General features: G+C 55.8%; 1 protein-coding gene across 3 annotated transcripts in view; it reads right to left on the bottom strand.

The window, feature by feature from the left end:
* Positions 1 to 7,196: 7,196 nt before the first annotated feature.
* SUFU (SUFU negative regulator of hedgehog signaling) overlaps positions 7,197 to 19,570 on the bottom strand; it is an 86,936-nt gene continuing 74,562 nt past the window's right edge. For 2 of the 3 annotated variants that reach the window (XM_084290647.1, XM_084290648.1), the window contains exons 11-12: positions 14,608 to 14,676; positions 11,425 to 11,921 (exon numbers count right to left, since the gene is read on the bottom strand). In XM_084290647.1, the coding sequence (XP_084146773.1) occupies positions 11,832 to 11,921; positions 14,608 to 14,676 (159 nt within the window). In that variant the 3' untranslated portion in view covers positions 11,425 to 11,831. Of the gene's footprint in view, positions 11,345 to 11,424; positions 11,922 to 14,607; positions 14,677 to 19,570 lie in introns of those variants that run through there. The other variant, XR_014618644.1, reaches the window with a different exon arrangement.

Below are 19,570 nucleotides of genomic sequence, written 5' to 3'. Positions count from 1 at the left end.
ATGGGACTGGGGTAGGATGGGGATGGGGATACAGATGGGGTGGAATGGGGATGGGATGCAGAGAGAAATGGGGATGGGGATGGGGGTGCAGATGGGATGGGGCTAGGATACAGGTGGGATGGGGATAGGGTGGGATAGGGTGAGATGGGGATGGGGATACAGGTGGGATGGGAACAGGGATGGAGATACAGGTGGGGTAGGGTGGGGATGGGATGGAGACAGGAATGGAGATGGGGATGGGGGCACAGATGGGGTGAGGGCGGGGATGCAGATGGGATGGGGAGGGAGGTACTAATGGGATGGAGATCCTGATGGGATGGGGATGGGGATGGGATGGGGATGGGGATACAGCTGTGGGCAGCAGCTGACCCAAAGCTCCTCAGGGCCTGGCCTTGTGCTTTCTGAGGTGAAGGCCACCACTGAGCTGCAGGCCCCCAGCACCACGCTCACCCCACAGACACTCCCGGTAACCTGTGGGACATCCTCACCCGACTGCGGCCCCACAGGCCATCCCTGTCCCCATCTCTGGGATTCTCAGGGCACCATAGAGGGAAAGCAATCCCCCAGGAACCAGCTCACACCTGGGCCACCCCTGGGTGCCAGAAGTGCCCTCCGGAGCTTCCAGCACCCTCTTGGCTCCCCCGAGATGTGCTGTAATTTCCCATGGGACCAGGCACGTTTGTCCTGTAGGGCCGTCCCAAAGCCAGCTGCCCCAGCCCCTCGGCTGGGCACAGAGGTGTCTGTGTTAGCAGCTCGGCCACCAAATGTTCCCGCAGCTGTTTCGCGGGACGCTGCGGAGCCAGCCCCTGCCAAATGTGCCGGGGGGGGGAAGCAGGCCGCTGGGGTAAATCCGCTTCCCACCAAGGAGGGGGTCACAAATGGCCCCGAAATGGAGAGTCTGCACCAAAAGCTGCCCAAAAGCTGCATCCGCAATGGGGCAAGGAGGGGGTAAAGGCTCAGAGAGCAGCTTCAGCATCCAACCCCTGACCCCTTTGTTCCCACCTGCCTGGCGTGCTGACGGGCAGGGATTTAGCTAAAATTTAGCTACGGACTGAACTGGAGACCCCATATCCCTGTAACCCCAGTGCTGCAGGCCCCAGGCTGCCCACAGCGGGGTGAGCAGCCTGTAGTGATGAGTACCGGCTCCCCTCAGCTTGGCTTTAGGTTTGGGGTTCCCATTTCTGCCCCTCCGCTTTTCCCCTCTCGCTTTATGCTTAATCGGGATTTTGGTGTTTTCCTGGAGTTCAGTCCGGACACAGCCCCTGCCCCGGGCACCGTGGAGCGAGGTGAGGGGAAGGTGGGAGGAAGAAAAATGTGCTGGGACGGGACACGGAAACCCCGACGCTTGCAGCCTGGCCAGGCCGTTCCCACAGAGCGATCCTGCAGGGGTTGCAGTTTATCAGCAAAATAAATAACAGGCTGGATGGAGGGGCAAAAGGTTGGAGGCGACCGAGGCCGCCCCATGGGGTGTCGGAGGGGGAGAGGAGCTTTACAGAAGCTCCGTTTGCTCTTTAGGACTGGGGACAGAGCGGGTCTGGCTGGGGAATGAGGCTGTTTGCAGGGATTTGTAGGTATGGGGCTGGAAATGGGGTGGGCTGGAAATGGGGTGGGCTGGAAATGGGGTGGCTTCCCCAGGGCTGGGATCAGAGGGGAGCTGGATATCTGCAGGGGACAGGGTGTGGGGATGTCCTCGTCCCCAATAGGGGGAAAAATCCTCCCCCAAATCCTCCCTGCTCGATGGATGCATGATAGGGGCTCCTTTCGTGGAAACAGGGCTGCGCTTCTCCCATTTCTCCCCTCTCATAAGGACGGCTCAGAGCACGGAGCCTCACCCTGGGGCAAATTCAGGGCAAAATGGCCAACCCCGCCTGGAACAACCAAACCTGAGGGGCGAACCCCTGCTTGCCCAGCCAGATGGGGAGCGGCCCAGCCATCGGTGTCACCGCCACCACCCTGATGGCAGTGCCAGGGCGATGCTGGTCCAGCCTCGGGTGCCCTGGGGGGCTTTGGGGAGCGGGGGGCCGGGTGCTGCTCCCCTGCCCGGTGGGGTTTCTTTCTATGCAAATGCCTGCGAGCAGCTGCCCTGCCGAGTGACTCATTTCCTGCTCTTGTGTCACATTCTGGTCAGGCCAGTTTGGCAAAAGCCTTTTTTTTTTTTCTTTTTCTTTCTTTTTTTTTTTCTTTTTTTTTTTTTTTCTCCTTCTCTTCCCCCCACCGCAGAGGGCCGGGATGTGCATTCGCTCAGCCCCTGGCAGGATGAGGCAGGATTTTCAGGAAACTGCGTCAAAGCCACAAACCTCCAAAAAAAAAAAAAAAAAAAAAAAAAAAGCCAAACAACAACAAAAAAAGAAAAACAGGGCGATTTTCTTTTTCTTTTTTTCTTTTTTTTTTTTTTTTTCTTCCTTCTTTGAGAGCGAGGGAGTCTGGCAGCCACACGGGCTCCTCCTCGCTTCCCCGGGACGGGACAGAGAGCTGCAGAAATCCACTGGGGGGCAGAGGGAAAATGAGGGAAAATTCTGCCCAAATTTTACCCCTTGCTGCAAGCGGGACAGGTGCTGCCACAGCCGGGCTGCCGGTGTCTGGATGCGTTTCTTGGGATGCTTTAGGGTCGACCCCACAAACACAGGGATTTTTGGAGAGCGCTGGCTCGGTCCCCTGGGTGGGACACGGCTGTGTCCTGCCCTGTGTGGGGACACAGAGCTCTGGGGCCTGGAGGTGGCCACGGGAGGAGGATGGCAGGAGCGGGGTGGGATGGATCCTGCCTGGGTCGAGGCGAACCCTTCGCAGTCTTTGCTCCGGAGCGATCCCCAGCCTTCCTCTTCCTTTTCTGCATGCTCCGTGCAACGAAAGCAGGCTGCAGCCAAGTGACCCAGCATCACATGCATGCTAAAAAGCCCCCCGCCGGGCAGCTGCCGAGTTCGCTTTGAACAGAAAAGTCTTCCTAGGGCTGGGACCGCGGGCAGCATCCGCCCTGCTGCCGGCGAACCCACGGCCCCTGTTCAGCACAGCTGGGGAAACTGAGGCAGGGAATGGGAACGGGGCCTGCCCACAGCCCGTGCATCCCCAGGCCCCAAAGCCGAAGGGGTTTGCTTGCCATGGGAAGGGCACCGTGGCATCAGCGGCGTAAATTTAGGTCAGGAAGCATTGCTAATAAAATGTCAATCCCGGTTGTGTAATGGCAGCAATTACGGGGTTAGGGCTGGTTAGGACAGCAGGAAGGAAAACAGGGTCCGTCTGAGGGTAGTAGGAGCGTGAGGGCAAACAAAAAGGAGGGCCCTGTTGACAGAGGGATGAAGCTGCCGTGGCGTCGGAGGCGTTTCCTTCCCAGCCCCGTGCATCGGCCGCCCGGGGCTCGCTTCCAGTCCCGCTCTCCCCTCGCTCTGCTCCTTCCCCCGGGGCTCAGGGCAGGGCTTTGGCCCCCTCAGGTCCCCCTCCAGCTCCCACCTGCACCCAACGGGGCACGGGAAATTCGGGAGGCTCCTGGTGTGCCAGGGGGCCGGGGCGCCCCGCGGCCACGGTTAGCCTTTAACCACGAGCCGGGGGAAAGGGAAGTCTTGAGGCACCCATTAACATAAAAAGGAGTCGGACGTTATGTTCGGGTTCCACTTACGGCTTATAAATGATTACTGCATGTTTTAATAAATGGTTAATCAAGTGTTAGAGTCCAAACAAGTTGATGGGTTGCTTATTACCACGGTTTATAACCTTTTATGAATGCCTGCTGTCGATGTGCTTATAAACATCCATACCACGTACTTCTCGTGTCTTGACATGTTGGTCACATCTGTTGGGAGTTGGTTAACTCTTGAGCTGCTCGCTAATGGCAGCCCAACGGGGGTGCTGGTGGCCAGCCCAGCACCAGCCCCGGCTCGCGGGCCACCGAGAGCCACACGAGTGCCCAAATCCCCCCTCGTCCCCATCACATTGTGCCAAAAAAAGGGGCAGCGGGGATGGTGGTGGGGACGGGCCCCCCGGTTCGGAGCGAGCCAGACTCATCCGAATCCTAAATAAGTCAGCAGTGTTGTTTTTTTTTTTTTGTAGTTTTGTTTTTTTTTCTCCCCTCGTGTGTGCGTTTTTTGCCGCGAGGACGAACAATTAAGGGAAGTAAGTGGTGGATTCTTCATCGCTTGAAGTCCCCAAATGAAGACAGGATGTCTTGCTGGAACGCGTGCTCGAATCAAAAACACAAGTTATTGGGCTCAATGCGAGAGTAATTGGGTGAAATTCTCTGGCCTGCGAATACAGGAGGTCAAACGGGATGATTTAATGGTCTCTTCTGGCCTGAAAATCCACAGAAACATCCTTGGCCGTAGCTGCTAATTCTGCGGGTAGCGCATCTAGAGCCCCCCTCACGTCACATCGCCAGGAACGAAATAAAGCCCTCAATAAGCTGAATAACAAGGAAACAATTTCAAATAAAAGCGTCCCCGAAATCTCCTTTTAAGGCAATGACTGGGATTCCCACCGCTGATCGTGCTCCTGACGCCTCGCAGCATTGTCGGGCCGCCACCGCCGCTGCTGCGGGCAGGCTGCCACGCCACCCCGCAGCCCCCGGGGACGAGCCCCCGCGGCGCTTCACGTCCCCCATGCCTGTGAGACCCTCTTTTTTTTTTAATTTCCCTGCTGGATTCCCTTTTGCTGGATGCTTCGGATCATTTTGGGGTTAACCCCAGCCCTCCCTCACCTGCTCCAGGGGTGTGCCACAGCCCAGCGTTCGCTCCGGCGGTTTTTAGCAGCCGGATTCGGGCATTTGACTGATGGGGAATATCCCACCCAGCACCGGGAGCTCTGCTTCCCTCCTCGGGTTGACCTCAGAGCTTTTTTTTTAATACCCTCTTTGTGTGTTTTCCTCCAGGACGGGTGGTCAGGAGCACGCGTGGATTTCCAGGGGCACACCGAGCTCGCCGGGTGCCTGCCCGGTCCCTCCGGAGAGCTTCCCCGGTGCCGCCGTGCACCTCCCTCACCCGTGCACCCAAAACCAGCTGCCTGTGGGCCCACGGGGAACCTGTGGTGAACGGCGTGCCCGGCTCGTCTCCAACCCATCGCTGTTTGCAAACAGAGCTAACCAAAGCACGCGTCCCAGCCTGGCGGCTGTGGGGCTTCCACCAGGCTTCCCCTGCTCACTCTTCAGGTCTCGGGCACGCAGGTGAGGCTGAGGAATCGCCCTCACCCGAGCCTTTACCATCTGGGGAGCTCTCCTTGCTGGGATCCCAAATATCTGCCCCTGCTTTTGCTCCCCCGTGGCCACCAGCAGTGTCCCCGCGGTGCTGCCTGCCCCCAGCGGGTCATTTGTGGCCGGCGTGGAAAGTCTGAGGAAATGGGGATGATGGGAAAGTGCATTACAAATACTTTTCCCCTCGGACGAAAAACCAAAACCTCGCCACGGCTTTTTTGGGAAGCTGCTGCAGCCAGAAGCGGCTGCTGCCTGGAAGGTGCCCGCCGGGACGGGCCTCTCCGCGTGGCAACCTCCTTCCCGGGGTGCCAGAGCTTCGGGGCCACCACCGAGCTCCTGATGCCTCCTCCCAGGGCAAGGAGCATCCCCGAAACGCTCTCGGCACAGGGGCAGTGCCCACGCTGAGGCTTCGAGCAGGGGCTGCTGCTGAGCTCTGCCTCCCACGTGGTGATTCCCAGGGATGTGCTGCAGCATCTCTCCAAGGAAACCCCCCTGAAGTCACCGGCTGTGGGACCGCACCAGCCGTCCCCATCCCCTGGGGACCCTCTCAGTCAAGGTCCCCGGGTGCTGCTGTTCACTTTTTGGATGGGAAACGAGCCCCGGCCCTCCCTCTGCACCGTAAAAAAAAAAAAAAAAAAAAAAAAAAAAAAGAAGAAGAGCGAGAGAGAAATAAACAAACAAATCCCTTCCCTCTCCTGGCTTGGCATCTGCTCGCAGCCCTTCCATTATTAATTAGAGGAGCTGCCGGCGTTATTAGCAACAAACCGCTCCTAATGAAGTTCAGAGCCGCAGATCCAGGAGGGGCTCCCAGACACCGCTTTTCAGAAACCTTAATTAAATTCAGCGCCCGAAGGTGCGTTCGGCTGGGGCGGAGGCAGCACGCCGAGGCCAGCTCCAGGCACGGGGCTGGCTTCAGGGGTGCCGGCCGGGGTCCCCTGCGGATTTGGGGCTGTGCTGGGCCTCTGCTGGCTTCTCCCTGTCCCCGGATTTATGTCCTGGGTCTGCCCTCGCGGCCGCTTATCTCCCCGCACAGCCTTGATGTGTTTGAATGATTAACTGGGCGCCGGCAGCACCGCCCGGCCCCGCTGTCCTTGCTGGGATGTCCCAGAGGGGCTGCAGACGCTTCGAGGCCTGGGAAGCCCATGGCATGTGGGGTTTGGGGTGAGGGAACCCGCTGCAGGCTGCTCCTCGCTCCCCTAACCCTGAATCCAGGCTGCCCCTTCGACGTAGGAAGGCCGAGACAACATCCCCGAACTCACATCCCTTCCCTCCACCCCCCGACATTCCCCCATTCCCCTCTCTGCCCTTAAAGGAATTTATTGAGGAGCACAAAAAGGTTGCAGGGCCACCGACCCCGCTGCACAGAAGGACACCAACAAGTATGCAAATACCTTTAATGCACTTCGGATACACGGGAGGAAAAAAAAAAAAAAGGTTTAGTGATTCACAAAAATATTACAAAAGTCACGTGCAGGCGGAACACACCCAGCACCGCAATAACCATGTAGGAATTTACATTAGAAACTAATATAAAATATTTAAAAACCTCTGCTAGTTTAGCTTTCCATTTGTTTTTTTTTTTTTGTCTTTTATATATATAAAAAAAAAAAAAGGGGGTGGGGGGACGATCGCACACGCACACCGGGAGCTGCGGGGAGCTTCGCCGCCGGGCTGGGGGCTGCCCCGGATCCCCCCGGCCAGTTCGTCTTTGCAAAATTCTGCAGGAAACCCCCCAAAAACGCAACCCAACCCACGAGCAGCACAACCCGCATCCCGCACGGATGTAGGGAAGAGCCTGGGCTGGAAGGAGAAGGGATTCGAAGGGCTAAAACCCCGCACTGGGTTCGGAGCCCCAGGGTGGCCAAGAGGGGAGGGCAAAAGGGGGCACCGAGCCCCACCTGCGCCCCAGGACCCCGCACGGAGCTCCCGCAGCCTCGTGTTTCTGTAGGACCTACCGCTCCTGCATCCCGCGTGGTGTTTCTGTAGGACCTCCAGCGCGGTCCCTCCCACCCGCCCCGCGCGGTGTTTCCGGAGCCGCTCAGCTCCTCGCAGTTGGGCCCCGGGGACAGGAACAAAGGAGCCATTTTCATCTCCAGCCTCGCCGGGAGAGGAGGGGAGAGGGCGAGAGAGAAGCAGGGCAGCGTTTGCAGGACACAACGAGCGGCAGGAAATCTCCCTCCGGCTCTCTCGGAGGTCCCCTCCGCCCCGCTCCTCTCACCTCTTCCCCTCCTGCGAGAGGGGACACGGCACGGCACGAGGCAAGGTGCCTGCCCGCGAGGCCGAGCTCGAGACACGTTTGCAACCCTCCGGCTTTATCCTCCGCTTGAAATTTTGGACTCGTGTCGAACACAAGGCTATTTCTTTTCTTTTCTTTTTTTTTTTTTTTTTTTTTTAAGGGAAAGAGAACAAGCAGGCACTGCACAACAGAGAAAAAAAAAAAATGTTACAAAAATAGTAGGTCGCTACAGAGCTCGTTAAAAACCACAACGGTCCCAGAGACCTAAATTCGGCTTTAAAATCTCGGGACGTGAACCCCCCCCGTCCCCGTCCCCGTCCCCGGCAAGCGTGCACTCGGAGCTTGTTTGGGATTTGGGCTGGCTCCGGGGCAAGCCTGCTTCGATCCATGGGGACAGACGCACGGGAAGGGGCTCCCGGCTGCCCGACAGCTCGTCTGCCCTCGCAGCGTCGCTCACAGGGAGAATTAAGGCACAATATACACTCGTTTGGGGGGCAGCCGCAAAAAGGATCAAGCCTCCGGGGTGCGGAGGGGCTGTCGGTGCTGGCAGGGGGCCCCCACCTCGTTTGGGGTCCCCGATTTCATCCAGCTAGGGGAAAATGGGATGTGGAAGGGTGGCCTCCAGCCTGAAGGGCTTCTCCCCACCTGATGTGATGCTGCCTTGCCCTGGCCAAACACCCGAGCAGCCCCATCCTCCAAACACCAGCCCTACAAAGCACGCAACCAGCCAAAAACTTTGTGGTGAAGCACCCTGCACCCCCCTCAGCTCCTCTCACAGCCTCGAGACCCCGCAAGGGCCCTGAACGAGCCCCAACTGTGGGTTTGGGGGTGGCTGTGGGTTTCGGGGGGGCTGCCAGCCCGACCCCAGCACGAAACCTCTCTTTAATCACGAGCTGAGGAGGAAAGTAGTCCTGGCTTTTGGGATTTCTCTCGTTTCAGGGCTGCGGTCACACGTTGGACTTTTCAAGGCATCGCGGGCCTGCCATAAGGCTCCTGGTGGTTGGAAATGCCCCTGCCTACCTGCGCCGCGAGGCTTCTCCAGGAGAGAGAAAACCTGGAGCCACTGATTTCAAGCCCAGATCGCTATCTCTGGACAAAAGACGCCTCGCAGGTTTGGGGTTTCTGTAATCCCGCTTCAAACCTCCTGCACAATCTAGAGCAAAATCAGCACCAAGCAGACCTGCACGGGATCTCAGCAGGTTTGGGCTAGAAAACACCGCGGCGTTTATTAGTGCTGCTGCATTTCCCTTGTCAGAACTATTCCGCTCACTAAAACACGGAGCTTGCTTTGCCATTTCCCTCACACGCAGACACGTCCTCCTGCCCCACGATGAAAACATCCAGCCTCGAGATCTCTTTTCCTTGCCAACGAGTGAGGCTCTGGCAGGGTCGCAGACCTGAAGCCGATCAGGGGCGGGATGTCCTGTGGGTGTGCAGCTCTTCCAACACCGCACACCACGCCACTTTCTGATTCCCGATGAGCGCTGAGAGGCAGCAGCGTGACCTTGGAGCTTCAGGGTTGACTTTCACCGGTTTCTCTCCTAGAGTTGGCCTCACGATAAGGCAGAGACTTCTATTTTAGCAGTTATTTGTCTGAGAGTTTTCCCCTTAGCTAAGTAGGAAGATTTCCACTTCCTTCCCCTCCAACCTTCCCCTCAATTGTTATCTGGCTACCGGCACAGATCCGCGAGAAAGCGTCTCCGAAACGGGGATTTCTGGCACGCCACCTGCTCCTAACTCAAATACCCAGAGCTACACATAAACACGTGGCACGGAACAGAAACACACACACACCAGGATACCGGGTGGGTTTTCGAACGCGTTCTGAGTGTGCTCCCTCTGAAGTCAATGAAAACCCAACCCAGAGCGTCTGAGGAGAGCAAATACGACGAGGGAAACATGCACATAAGCCAGGCACAACTGGAGCACGAGGCAGCCCGGAGGAGCAGCAGCGATTGACCTTCCGAACGTCCCTTCTGCGCTACGACGTGGATTGGAGGCTCCTTTATATGAGGGCCAGCATCTGGAAACGAGGAGGAGCAGCCAGCAGCGTGGCAGCGAGCCAGCAATGCTGCAGGCACCCCCAGCAAACCCCGTCCCGGCGCAGTCCGCGGGCTACTGCTGCCGGGTGGCTTTGGGACAACGTTGTAGCCGCTGCCTTTGCTCCGTTCCTGACGAACAACCGTCTGTTTGTTCATTATCTGGCGACGGGACGCTCGGGTGCGTTGCTTCGGAGGCTGGACCGCTCAATTTTCATGCTGCTCCCGATCCACGGTGTCCCCTGGATACGCATCGAGTGCGGGAGGCTCGGGTCGGCTCTGTGCGGGGCAGGACAAGGAAAACCGGGCAGGAGATGCCGGGGATGAACGCAGGCTGCCACGGCACACACAGCACTCTGGCTGGCACACGCAGCTCTCGGAAAGTTTGTTCTTTCGCAGCAGGATTTGAAGATGATCCGCTGAGTTCAGACTAAATGACAGCCTCATTTACATGTAAATTGCTTTCGTAGCTTTGCAGAAGGGAAGGTTCTGCCGAGCAGTGTTGGCCCCTGCATTTGGCCTGCCTTAAATTATAATATAACAACAATTATAATAATACAAACACTACTTTGTACACAAAGCACGCCCTCCCCTGCAAACCCTGGCATGCTTCGGTAGGTCCTACAGCCCTCTAGTCAATAATCACCCTCTCTGCACAGAGAGACACCGAGTGACTTGCCTGAGGCCACAGAGGAATTCTGCAGCAAGTCCAAGGAAAGCTTTGCGGCTCCTAGCTCTGCTTCTTGACCAGCGTTAACCAGCCTCCAATATATGCAAGAAGACATCAAAGCTGACTGTGCCAGGAAGAAATTAACTCCGAAAACAAACAGAAAACCAACCCTGGGGTACCGAGAGGCCTCCTGGACTTTGCTGTTTGATCAGGGGAGGTAAAGTGTTAAAAGCTTTTGTTCTACTTGCACTGAGATCACCCGACAGTTGCGCATACATCGGGAAGAAGGAACGGCCAAGTCAGCTTGGCGGCAGAAAGGGGTGGAAGAGAAAGCTGCACCTCCCCTGCCGAGGAGTGAAGAGTTGCCACCGAAAGACAACGGGCAGGGAAGGGCCGGGGGAATACGTCAGGGACAACCTGCAGCAGCAGCGGGGGGTAAAGCCGCAGTGCTTCGCTTCAGCACATCCCCAGCGGCCGGCCTTGCAATGCAGAGGAGACACAACGTGATGGTGCAAAGACTGCATCCTCTGCACACCACCTTGTGCTCCGAGGAGGAGGCCGCGGGGAGCTAGAGGACAGGGTCTTTTCAAACCGATCCCGATGCTCCACAGTCCAAATCCACGCGACAGGAGGGGCACCAGCCGCAACAAGAGCCGCTGCAGCAAGGCTGAAGGGGAAAACGGAGCTGTGCTAGAGCCCAATCCTGCTGGAACGAGAATAGTTGGATTTATTGAGGCTGAGGCTGCCTTTGCTATGCCAGGGCAGCGGAGATCTCCGTTTCATATGCTTTCAAGCAGCCCTCTGGATCCTGCAGAGCTGCCTAAGTTACCCCTGTGAACAAACGGCTCTTTCTAGCTTCTCGAATTCTGTACAATAGCAAGGAAAAAGTACTTGACAGTATCTCTTTAAAGATAAACACACTGTAAACAGGAGATCTCCCCCGCCCCGGTAGCTTTCTTCCTCCTGCCTGTGCAAAACCAGAGGTTGCGACCTTCCCTGGGGTTCAGGCACAAGGACAGGATGCGCGAGAATAAAGTTGCCTCTGTTTGCAGCGATACCATAGCTAATAGCACCAAGACCAACACTTAAAACATGCCTAATTTGAGGGCAGGGAGGATCTGGGTTTGTTTTTCTTGACTGAACTAGAAAGTTCATCTTTAAATCTGTTCAGCTTCAAGCATGTGAGCTTTTGGCCTCCTTTAAACAGGGGAAATACCATTCCGTTTCTGAAAAGAAAAAAAAAAATAGCACATGGAAGAACAGTTCTGCAGTCAGTAAAAGTTTGGCTAACAAAAGGACTCCAGAGTCACGTAAAGAACATTTAATCCATGGATTATAGGCTCGCACCTGGCAGAATGCATGTGTAAATACAGGCGTGCAGAGCGTCTACACCCTGGGCTAAGGCAGAGGGGAGTTCTGTAGCTAGGAGAGAGAGAAAGGGTTCTTACTACTAATTTTCATAGTTAAATATTTCTCACTCGCACTCACACATACGCAGGCTGTTCCCAGAGAGCTCAGCCTTGGGAAGGATAAAGGAAAGGGCTCAGTTCGGTCTGGGCTGGTGCTGAGGAGCTCCTCTTCTGTTTGCAGTGGTTGTGCAGCAAACTCTTTTATTTTGCAGGCAGAGTTTTTACTGCATTAATTATCCTGTGAGTCACTGGGTAATGGACAGTAACTTGGCTCTCCCAGTCGTTAGGAGGGTGTAATTCAGCTCTAATGCAGCGGGTTGTCGAACACAGCATCTGGCAAGATGGAGACTTTCAGTTTCTTTTCGGGCCAGCTGTACTCCTTTGGAAGTTTAAACTGTTAAGACAACACAGAGAGCCGGTTAACATATATCCCTGCAACCTCATCCCCAGGAAAAAAAAACAAGCTCGTTACAAAGGCAGGCAGCCCCACGTTACTATTATTATTTAAAACAAGAGGCCACTAGGAAAACATTTCCCCAGCAGTATATTTTGGACAGCAGTGGACGTTAGATAATGTGGCCTGTGCCTCGGCTGCCAAAGTAAAGTCAGGAGATTTCAGCCCCTGCATTGTTTGTTTCATCGGATGGATTCCGGAGGCTTTCTGCTCCCATCACCATCTCCCCTCCCTGATCGCACCGAAAATTCCCAAATCTCTCCCTTCCCACCTGACCGTGTCCCTTTCCCTCCAGGACCAAGGAGACCCTGTCGCAACCACATGCATTCACACAGAGCTCTCCAAAACAGCGAGGGGGTGTGGGAGGGAGGGAGGTGGACCCGAACCATCACAGGGGCCATCCCCAGGCATTAACATCCCCGCAAGGGTTAACGTGGACCGGGGTTGACAAGTGCTGTCCCGGAGCAAGACAAGCTCCCCCTCAGTGTCACTTCAAATCTTGTTCTGGCTGCTGAGCCGGCAAAGACATGCCTGAGAGTGCAAGCAGGCCAAAAAAATGCAAACAGGCTAGATGTGGAGCTAGCAAAGGCTTCAAACCCTTACGTGGCAGCAGGGCAGCTGGTTATCTGCTGTTCTTTTTGACGCTTTTTCAGGCTAGAGATCTGCCCCAGCCAAGGCTGGCTGACAACCACTCCTGGGCCAGCATTTCAGGCAACCCCACTGCTTGGATTGATGGTCCTGAGCACATCGGGGACAGCTCTGGAAGCCAGTTTGCAGGATGATTTTGTTTCAAACCGTGCTGCACCCACGGCACAGCACTGCCTGATGCAGCAACAGCCCCTGACACCCCTAGGGCTCTCCCAGGGAGGAATCTCGCTGGGATCCCACACCACCAGCAACAAATGGACCTGGAGGCAGCTGCTTTGGGACCACACAGCGATCCTCTCCTGTGTGAGCCCCTCTGATGGGGCTCTGTACATCCCAGAGCTGGTGCAAGAGAAAAATGACCTGCAAACAGTCCACCTTTATCCCATTAGTTGTCTTTTTTCCCATAAAAGCCCCACTCTGAAGGATATTAACCCACTCAGGGGCACGGCAGGATCATTCAGGACAACAGCTACCACAAACTCCTGCTTTGTCTCCTCTGGGGAACATGAATACACGTCCCACACAGCCCAGGGGATCCTTCTGAGTTCAAGGGCTAGGGTACACACAAAATAAGCCGAAGCTACCCAAACAGCTAATTTCACTTAACACGGGCAGCTCGTGATGCAGCGGAGGAAAGGCTTTCCTCGCAGCGCCGACGGGGCTTCATTCAACCACATGAACATCAGCAGGAACCAGCCAGGGCTGCTGAGGAATGCGTGAAGTTGGCCCAAAGTGGGATCCTGCAACTTACAAATCCTTGGAGGGACCTAGATGCTGAAAGATCACATTTCACCTCCAGCATTTTTTTATTTATGTTTTTTTTTTTCCTTTTCGTAAACAGCGGCGGTTCCAGAGCGCTCCTCTCGGAGAAGCCATCCTTTGCCTTTGTTTGTTTTTCGTTTTTTAATTTAGCAAAGCCCCAGCAGCTCGGAGGCGAGCGGCCGGCTGCCCTGCCAGGAGCTGCCATGCCCAGCGCCTTCGCCTCTCAGCGGAGCCGTGCGGAGCCTCAACTGCAGTTCAAGAGCTCCCGGGCTTCCATGTCACCAGCAAAAATGAGCTTTGGATTAGCTTTAACTGGATAAAAGCTGGCCTGAAAGTCCCTGCCCGGCCAGCAGCGTGCTCCCCTCGCTCACGCAGCGAAGAACACCCTGGCATTAAATCAGCTCCGGATTAAATAATTAGAGCCCTGAGATTTTTTCCTTAGGGGGAGGGGAGCGGGGCGAGGGATGGGAGGGCTGCTCTGCAAGCCAAGGAAAGTTTCTTTAGAGTCTGCAGGGAGCTGTAAAAAATGGGATTAAAAATATTACATGTCATTTCTGCCACCGCTCTTTGAAGTCAGGCAGAATATTTATATGGCATGCATGGGAGACAGGGTGTTAAATGTTCCCCAGGAAGAGATCACATGGCAAGGGGAAGTTTAGCACCGCACAGCAAAGCTTTCTAAAGCTCCCTGGGCTGCTGCTGCAACGCTTCCAGGCTGGTGATGGTCTTTTGCACATTGTGCACCGGCTTACAGGGGCGGCAGGTGAAGGCCAAGCAGCAGACGTGAAAAACTCCCCTGTCTGCTCCCCAGAGTGGAAAAAGGAGGCCCCCAGGACAGATTGTTCGGCAGCAAATGTGCTTCCAGCCTTCCTGAGAGGGGAGAGGAGGTGTGCTGGGGGCTGCTGATGAGGATGTTGTTATCCACAGCACGGGGACAAACCCTGAGACCCGGCCCTGGGGCTGCACCGCCTCGATTCGGGGTGCTCAGATACCGAGCTGGGAACGGTGCTGGTGGAAAGGATGCTCAGCACCTCCCTGAACACCCACCGCTGCCCTGCACTTCTTGCAATCCCTTCTCGCAGTGCCTTCCTTAGCCCAGGGCAGGTGTGAAGGTCTAGCAAAGCCTCGAGCCTCCAGGGCAGGGCTGGATCAAAGCGAGCTGCGGCGCTGCTCTCTGGGGCAGTGCACGGGGGATGCGGGAACGAGGCAGCCTTACCTCCTCCGGAGAATTCAGATCTTCTAAATCTTCCAGCATTCTCTCTACAAACTCTTCCGTCAATAGGATCTGCAAAGGAAAAGACAGCAGTTTATGCCTTTGTACGCCTGGTTTTAGCTAATTGCCAAGCAGCAGAGCAACTTTTACACTTGAGCAGACCGGACCAGCTGACTCCTTCCCCACGTCCTTCTTTCCTGCAACACAAAGGTTTGAGGGCAGGAGCTCCTAACTTTGCCTCTCGCCTCAACCGCTGGAAAAAAAAAATGTTAAAATTATAAGGCAATCTTTTTTGACCCTCAATTATCTTCCTAAGTCTAAAATTAGAGGCTCGGCTTTAGACAGACGGAGTGGGGAAGGAGGAAAAGGGGTCAAGAGAACAACTGCTGGAGAGGCAGTGGGAGACAGAGCTGCTTTCATCTGATTCCTTGAAGTGAAGCTCACAGCTGAATTAGGAAACAGCAGTGCAGTGAGAGCCCGAAACCTGTGCAGAGCCAGAGCTCTGGGCAGGCAGAGGGCTCTGTCTGGCACACCGTGTTGTTTAGACAAACCAAGAGCCTGTGGTGGGAGCTGATGTCCCAGGACCCCGGCTGTGGCTCTCGGGGACCCTTCCCACTCCTTGCCAGGACAGCAAACACGAAGCAGCCCGTGAGAGGGGCTGCTGACAGGCCGGGACGAGGCCAAGGTCCCCACGAGGCCCAGGTTGCAGCAGTGCCTGGTGGATTACCCCCAGTTCAGCCTACAGGTCTGGCTCTTCCCCACCGCTCCTCCTTTCCTTCCTTCGCTCCACCCTTTCCTCTGTCCCTGCTGCCGCTTTCCATCCCGAATTGAGCACCGTCCCCAGGCCCCTTCCTCACCCTCCCCTGGCCCTGGGGAACTGCAAACCCTAAATCCAGATCTGAGAGCTACGATGTTTCTGCACTGCTCTTCCCTTCTGCCCTGCCACCACCGCACACTGATTTCCCTGGGGGTGAGGGAGCTCCAGCCTCCCCTCTCCATCACGTTTCCCTCGTTGCTTAGCAGGCTTCGGGCCAGGTTTTACAACCGAGCCGCTCAGCGTGGATGCAAGCAGCTCCACCAGGCCCCTCCGCTCATACCTCAAACCTGGAAAATGAATAAAAAAAAAAAAAAACAACCCTGCTGCAGCCAGCAGCCAGGATCTCGCTGCTTTGGACACGAGTCTGCAACCTGGCACCGCTCCGCAGCCTGGCGAGCTGAGAAACGTCGCGCTGAAACACGCGGTGCCACCGCAAGCTGCTGCAGTCTCCTTGCAGGAGGCTGGGACCGCTCTGCCTGTTGGACTGGAGGCACCCGTTTGTTGGCTGCCTGCACGACGAGGAGGAAGGCGGCTGGCCGTGCTGGAGGCAGGAGGGCGACCCGAGAGCTCAGCAACCGGAGGAAGAGCTGGGTGGGGAGCCGGGGCCGCGGCGCGGAGCCGATCGCTTTCTGCGGAGGTGCAGCCCGCAACGGGGCGAGGGAAGGAGAACGATTTGGCAGGCACCGAAAGGCACAGAGCAGCCGGAAAAAGGAGGAGGAATTGGTATTCACAGCAATCAGGCAAGGAGGAAATGAATATTCAGCCCGCCACCGATGAGCAAAAATGCCAGAGGCTGGGCTGGGTGAGGGAGCAGGAATGAGGAGCCGCGGCTTTGGCAGGGGAACCAGGCGAGGAGCAGAGCAGGAAGACCCCTGGGCGCTCCCAAGGTGCCAGAGGCAGGGGAGAAATGGGAACCACGTGTGCGAGGCAGCCAGCTGCAAATAGGCTGGTGGAAAACAAGGCAGGGTGCGCAGGGGTGAGCAGCAAAGGGTAGAGAGAGCGACGGGGGGACAGGTCAGCTCTTGTGGCTAGCACCGACCTGGCGAGTGATCCCCGGAGATGCCACCCACTCTGCAGCTCGCTGCCACCCTCCCGGCAGGATTTGTTAATCCAGCTGAACAAAACCCAAATTCCGCTGATCTAGCGAGCCGAACCGGCTCCCTGAAGGGCCTGACAAGTGGACCGGGGCAGCCGTCTGCGGCTCAGCTGTCTCAGGGACCGTGTCGGTGGGATCTCGGCGACGGCAGCCTACGCTGTGCAGCGCCACGGAGCAGGCAGAGGGAAGATCACAGTGCTGTTTTGCCAGACACTTCACTTTGGTGGAGGGCAAACATCTACGGCTGCAGTGACAAACCGCTGCAGTGACATTCCCGCAGCGCGTCACTCAGAGCCCGTCCTACAGAGCCAGCTGCAGCCCGAGTCAGAAAAAAAAAAATACCCCAAAAAGCTGACTGCCCCGTAGAGCTGGGGGAGCCTGCCCTAATTCCTGGAGCAGAAGGGAGTCTCTGAAATATGGGTGCATGCGAGCTGGTCCCTCGGCAGCACTCCTGAACTCTGCTGAGGATGCAGGGGAAGGCAGGCGCTCCCTGCACAGAGAAAGCTTTGAAGCAAGAAGTACAGCCATCCTGGATTCGCATCCAGACGAGACTTCTCCTCTGAGAAGCAGCCCCATTTAAGCAGCCCAAGAGCATTAAGGTCTTGGCCATAGATCAGGCTGACACCCACACCTGCCATCAGCAAAACCAGCTTCGTGCTGGTGAGCCAGTCCTTGCTCCTCGGGAGGAGGATGAGAATAAATCCGATCCCATCTCAGCTTCCCTCGCTCACAATATTTCAGGTTTCCAGTTCTTGCAGCATGCCTGCTCCTGCACAGTATGATACCCCATTACATTAACACACACACGTTATATGTGCATGATATTAAAGGTGACATTCCCAGCAAATAAACATGACAGACTGCCATTGCTCTAGGCACCTAATTTAATTTCCTTTGGGATTTAAACCTTAGAAGCTCAAATTAAACAAATAGGCCCTGTTCACTTTGTATTTCAGACCTGAATCCAGAGTTTTCCTCTGATGCTGTTAGCCGATCTTATCAACAGGACACTGCACAGAGATCATAATGATGAAGCAGCTTTTTCTCTCTGCAAAGGAAAACGGAGCTGCAGCTAGGGGAAAACTCTGCGAGCTGGAAGGCAAATGAAACTGTCCCTAAATGCAGACAGCCTTCTCCCCCCCAAAATCCCTTGGCCATTGCTTTGTGACGGAGCTCTCCCGAGCAGCAGCGGGTGTCCCCCAGCGCTGCAGCAGCTTGGTGCTCGCAGCTCGGTGTTTTCACAGCTCTGTGCAAACATTCTTGCCCGCCCGGCCTGCTGAAGCTGGTTGCAGGGTGTAGCTCGGCCTTTGTGATGCCTGTTTGCAGTATGCACAAGGGAAGGGACATTCCCTGTGGTGCTGCACAGTTCTGCTTGCATCAGGATCTCGGTGAGCTGACCCGGAGAGGCCCAGGCAGATGCCATCCTGTTGCTAGCAGATCCGTGCTCCATTCCCCACGCGCTCTGCGTCTCCGTGAATGCTGCTAATGCTGCAGGTGCTTGGAAGAGGATGACTCCCCTAAAATTACGTCCCTATTTTCTATCACAGGGACCTTCCACGCAGCCAAGGCCAAAAATTTAGGTTCTGGTAGCCGCGTGTGTCCAGGCGCGTTACGAAACACCTCGCCAGGCAGCCTGGTTCAGGTGGAGGCGTTCGGGGAAGGTGCTGGCTCCGAGCATGATGTCTCCCTCTCGTGGCAAGTCCCACCTGAGCCTGCTGAAACCTGCTTCTTACCTACGGGACTCTGCTACAGGTCAAGTGAAGGAGACGGCGTGGAAGCCTTCATTGTTGAAGCTTCCATGCCCGCAGATAGTTGAGAAACCTGCGTCGTGACTCCCTCCAGGTAGGCAGCTGCGGATGCGGGGCAACAGGTGAGATCTGAAGATGTACACAAGGTCACGGGGCTCTGGAACAGTTCATCTGACTTTGAAAGCTGTGCTTAGTAAAACATTGAAGACTTTACAGTCAGCTTATAGGTGCCATACACACCTAGCACCCCACCTCTCGCTTTAGGGTTCAACCCCACCACCAGGACCTGATATTCTGTGACCACGGGTCACACTGATGTTGATAACCCGGCACATCTGGCAAGTTTCTGGTCAAAGATGACCCTCAGAAGCTGAGTGTAACCGAGCTGTAGCTCTGCCCAGCTTCAGGGAACACGATCTGTTCAAGGCAAGAAGAGACTGACCCGGGGACAATTACGCAGAGATGCTTTAGCTGATAATACCCATTTTTCTTGCCTACCTCGAAACAAAACCGAACGATCCCACACTTTGCCCTAGTGCTTTGTTTGCATTAAACATTGCCACCAGCTTTTCTAACAGGTTTGTCAAAGAAAAGAAAACGTGTTTTATTAGATCTGGACTTAGTACGGAGCTGGCTCGCAGGGCTCAGCCCGAGAAGGTGGGGACACGTCGCAATAAACCCCTGTGCAAATCCCAACCCTCCTCAGCCACTGCCCATCCGTACAGATGCTGTGCCTGGAATGGGTGGAGCCGCTGTACCCTAAGCCGCGTGTCATCTGTTACCTCTGCAAATACCCAGCAGCTTTTAGGAGCCCTTTGCCCTAAAATCGTTTCAGACTAATTCCTGTCGACAGCCCAACACAAAACGCAGCTAAGGCGTGTCAGCCTTTCCCCCTGAACTTAAACGTCACCCACAAAACCCCTCACGAATCCTGCTTTGTGCCACAAGCACCCCCCAGCCCATCTCTCCGCTGTCCCCTTGGCTTGGCCGTGTTCGTGCTGCCTTTCAAGTGGTTCAGGGCCTTGTCACCACGTCCTTCTACGCCGTGCCCAGCCCTGGCACCGTCTCCAGAGCTACCAGTACTGCAACAAACACCTTTGATGGGAAATTCCATTCTTGCTCTTCCAGGAGATTCGTAACCTTCCGTGTCAAGGAAAAACATCCACTCGCGGATGCCTACGGGACCCTATTGCTTCACAGCGCGATGTTACAACCCCAGAAGAGGAAGTATAGGATGAGGCTGGGAGATTTTGACCTTGTGGGATCTCTCCATGACGTTCCCAGCTTCAAGGCTAGTCCCGGGGG

Source organism: Netta rufina (genome assembly GCF_964035555.1).
Source record: "Netta rufina genome assembly, chromosome: 7".
NCBI classification, from domain to species: domain Eukaryota; kingdom Metazoa; phylum Chordata; class Aves; order Anseriformes; family Anatidae; genus Netta; species Netta rufina.
The sequence above is the reverse complement of the archived record's forward strand: the minus strand, read 5'-3'. Positions and strand labels throughout refer to the sequence as shown.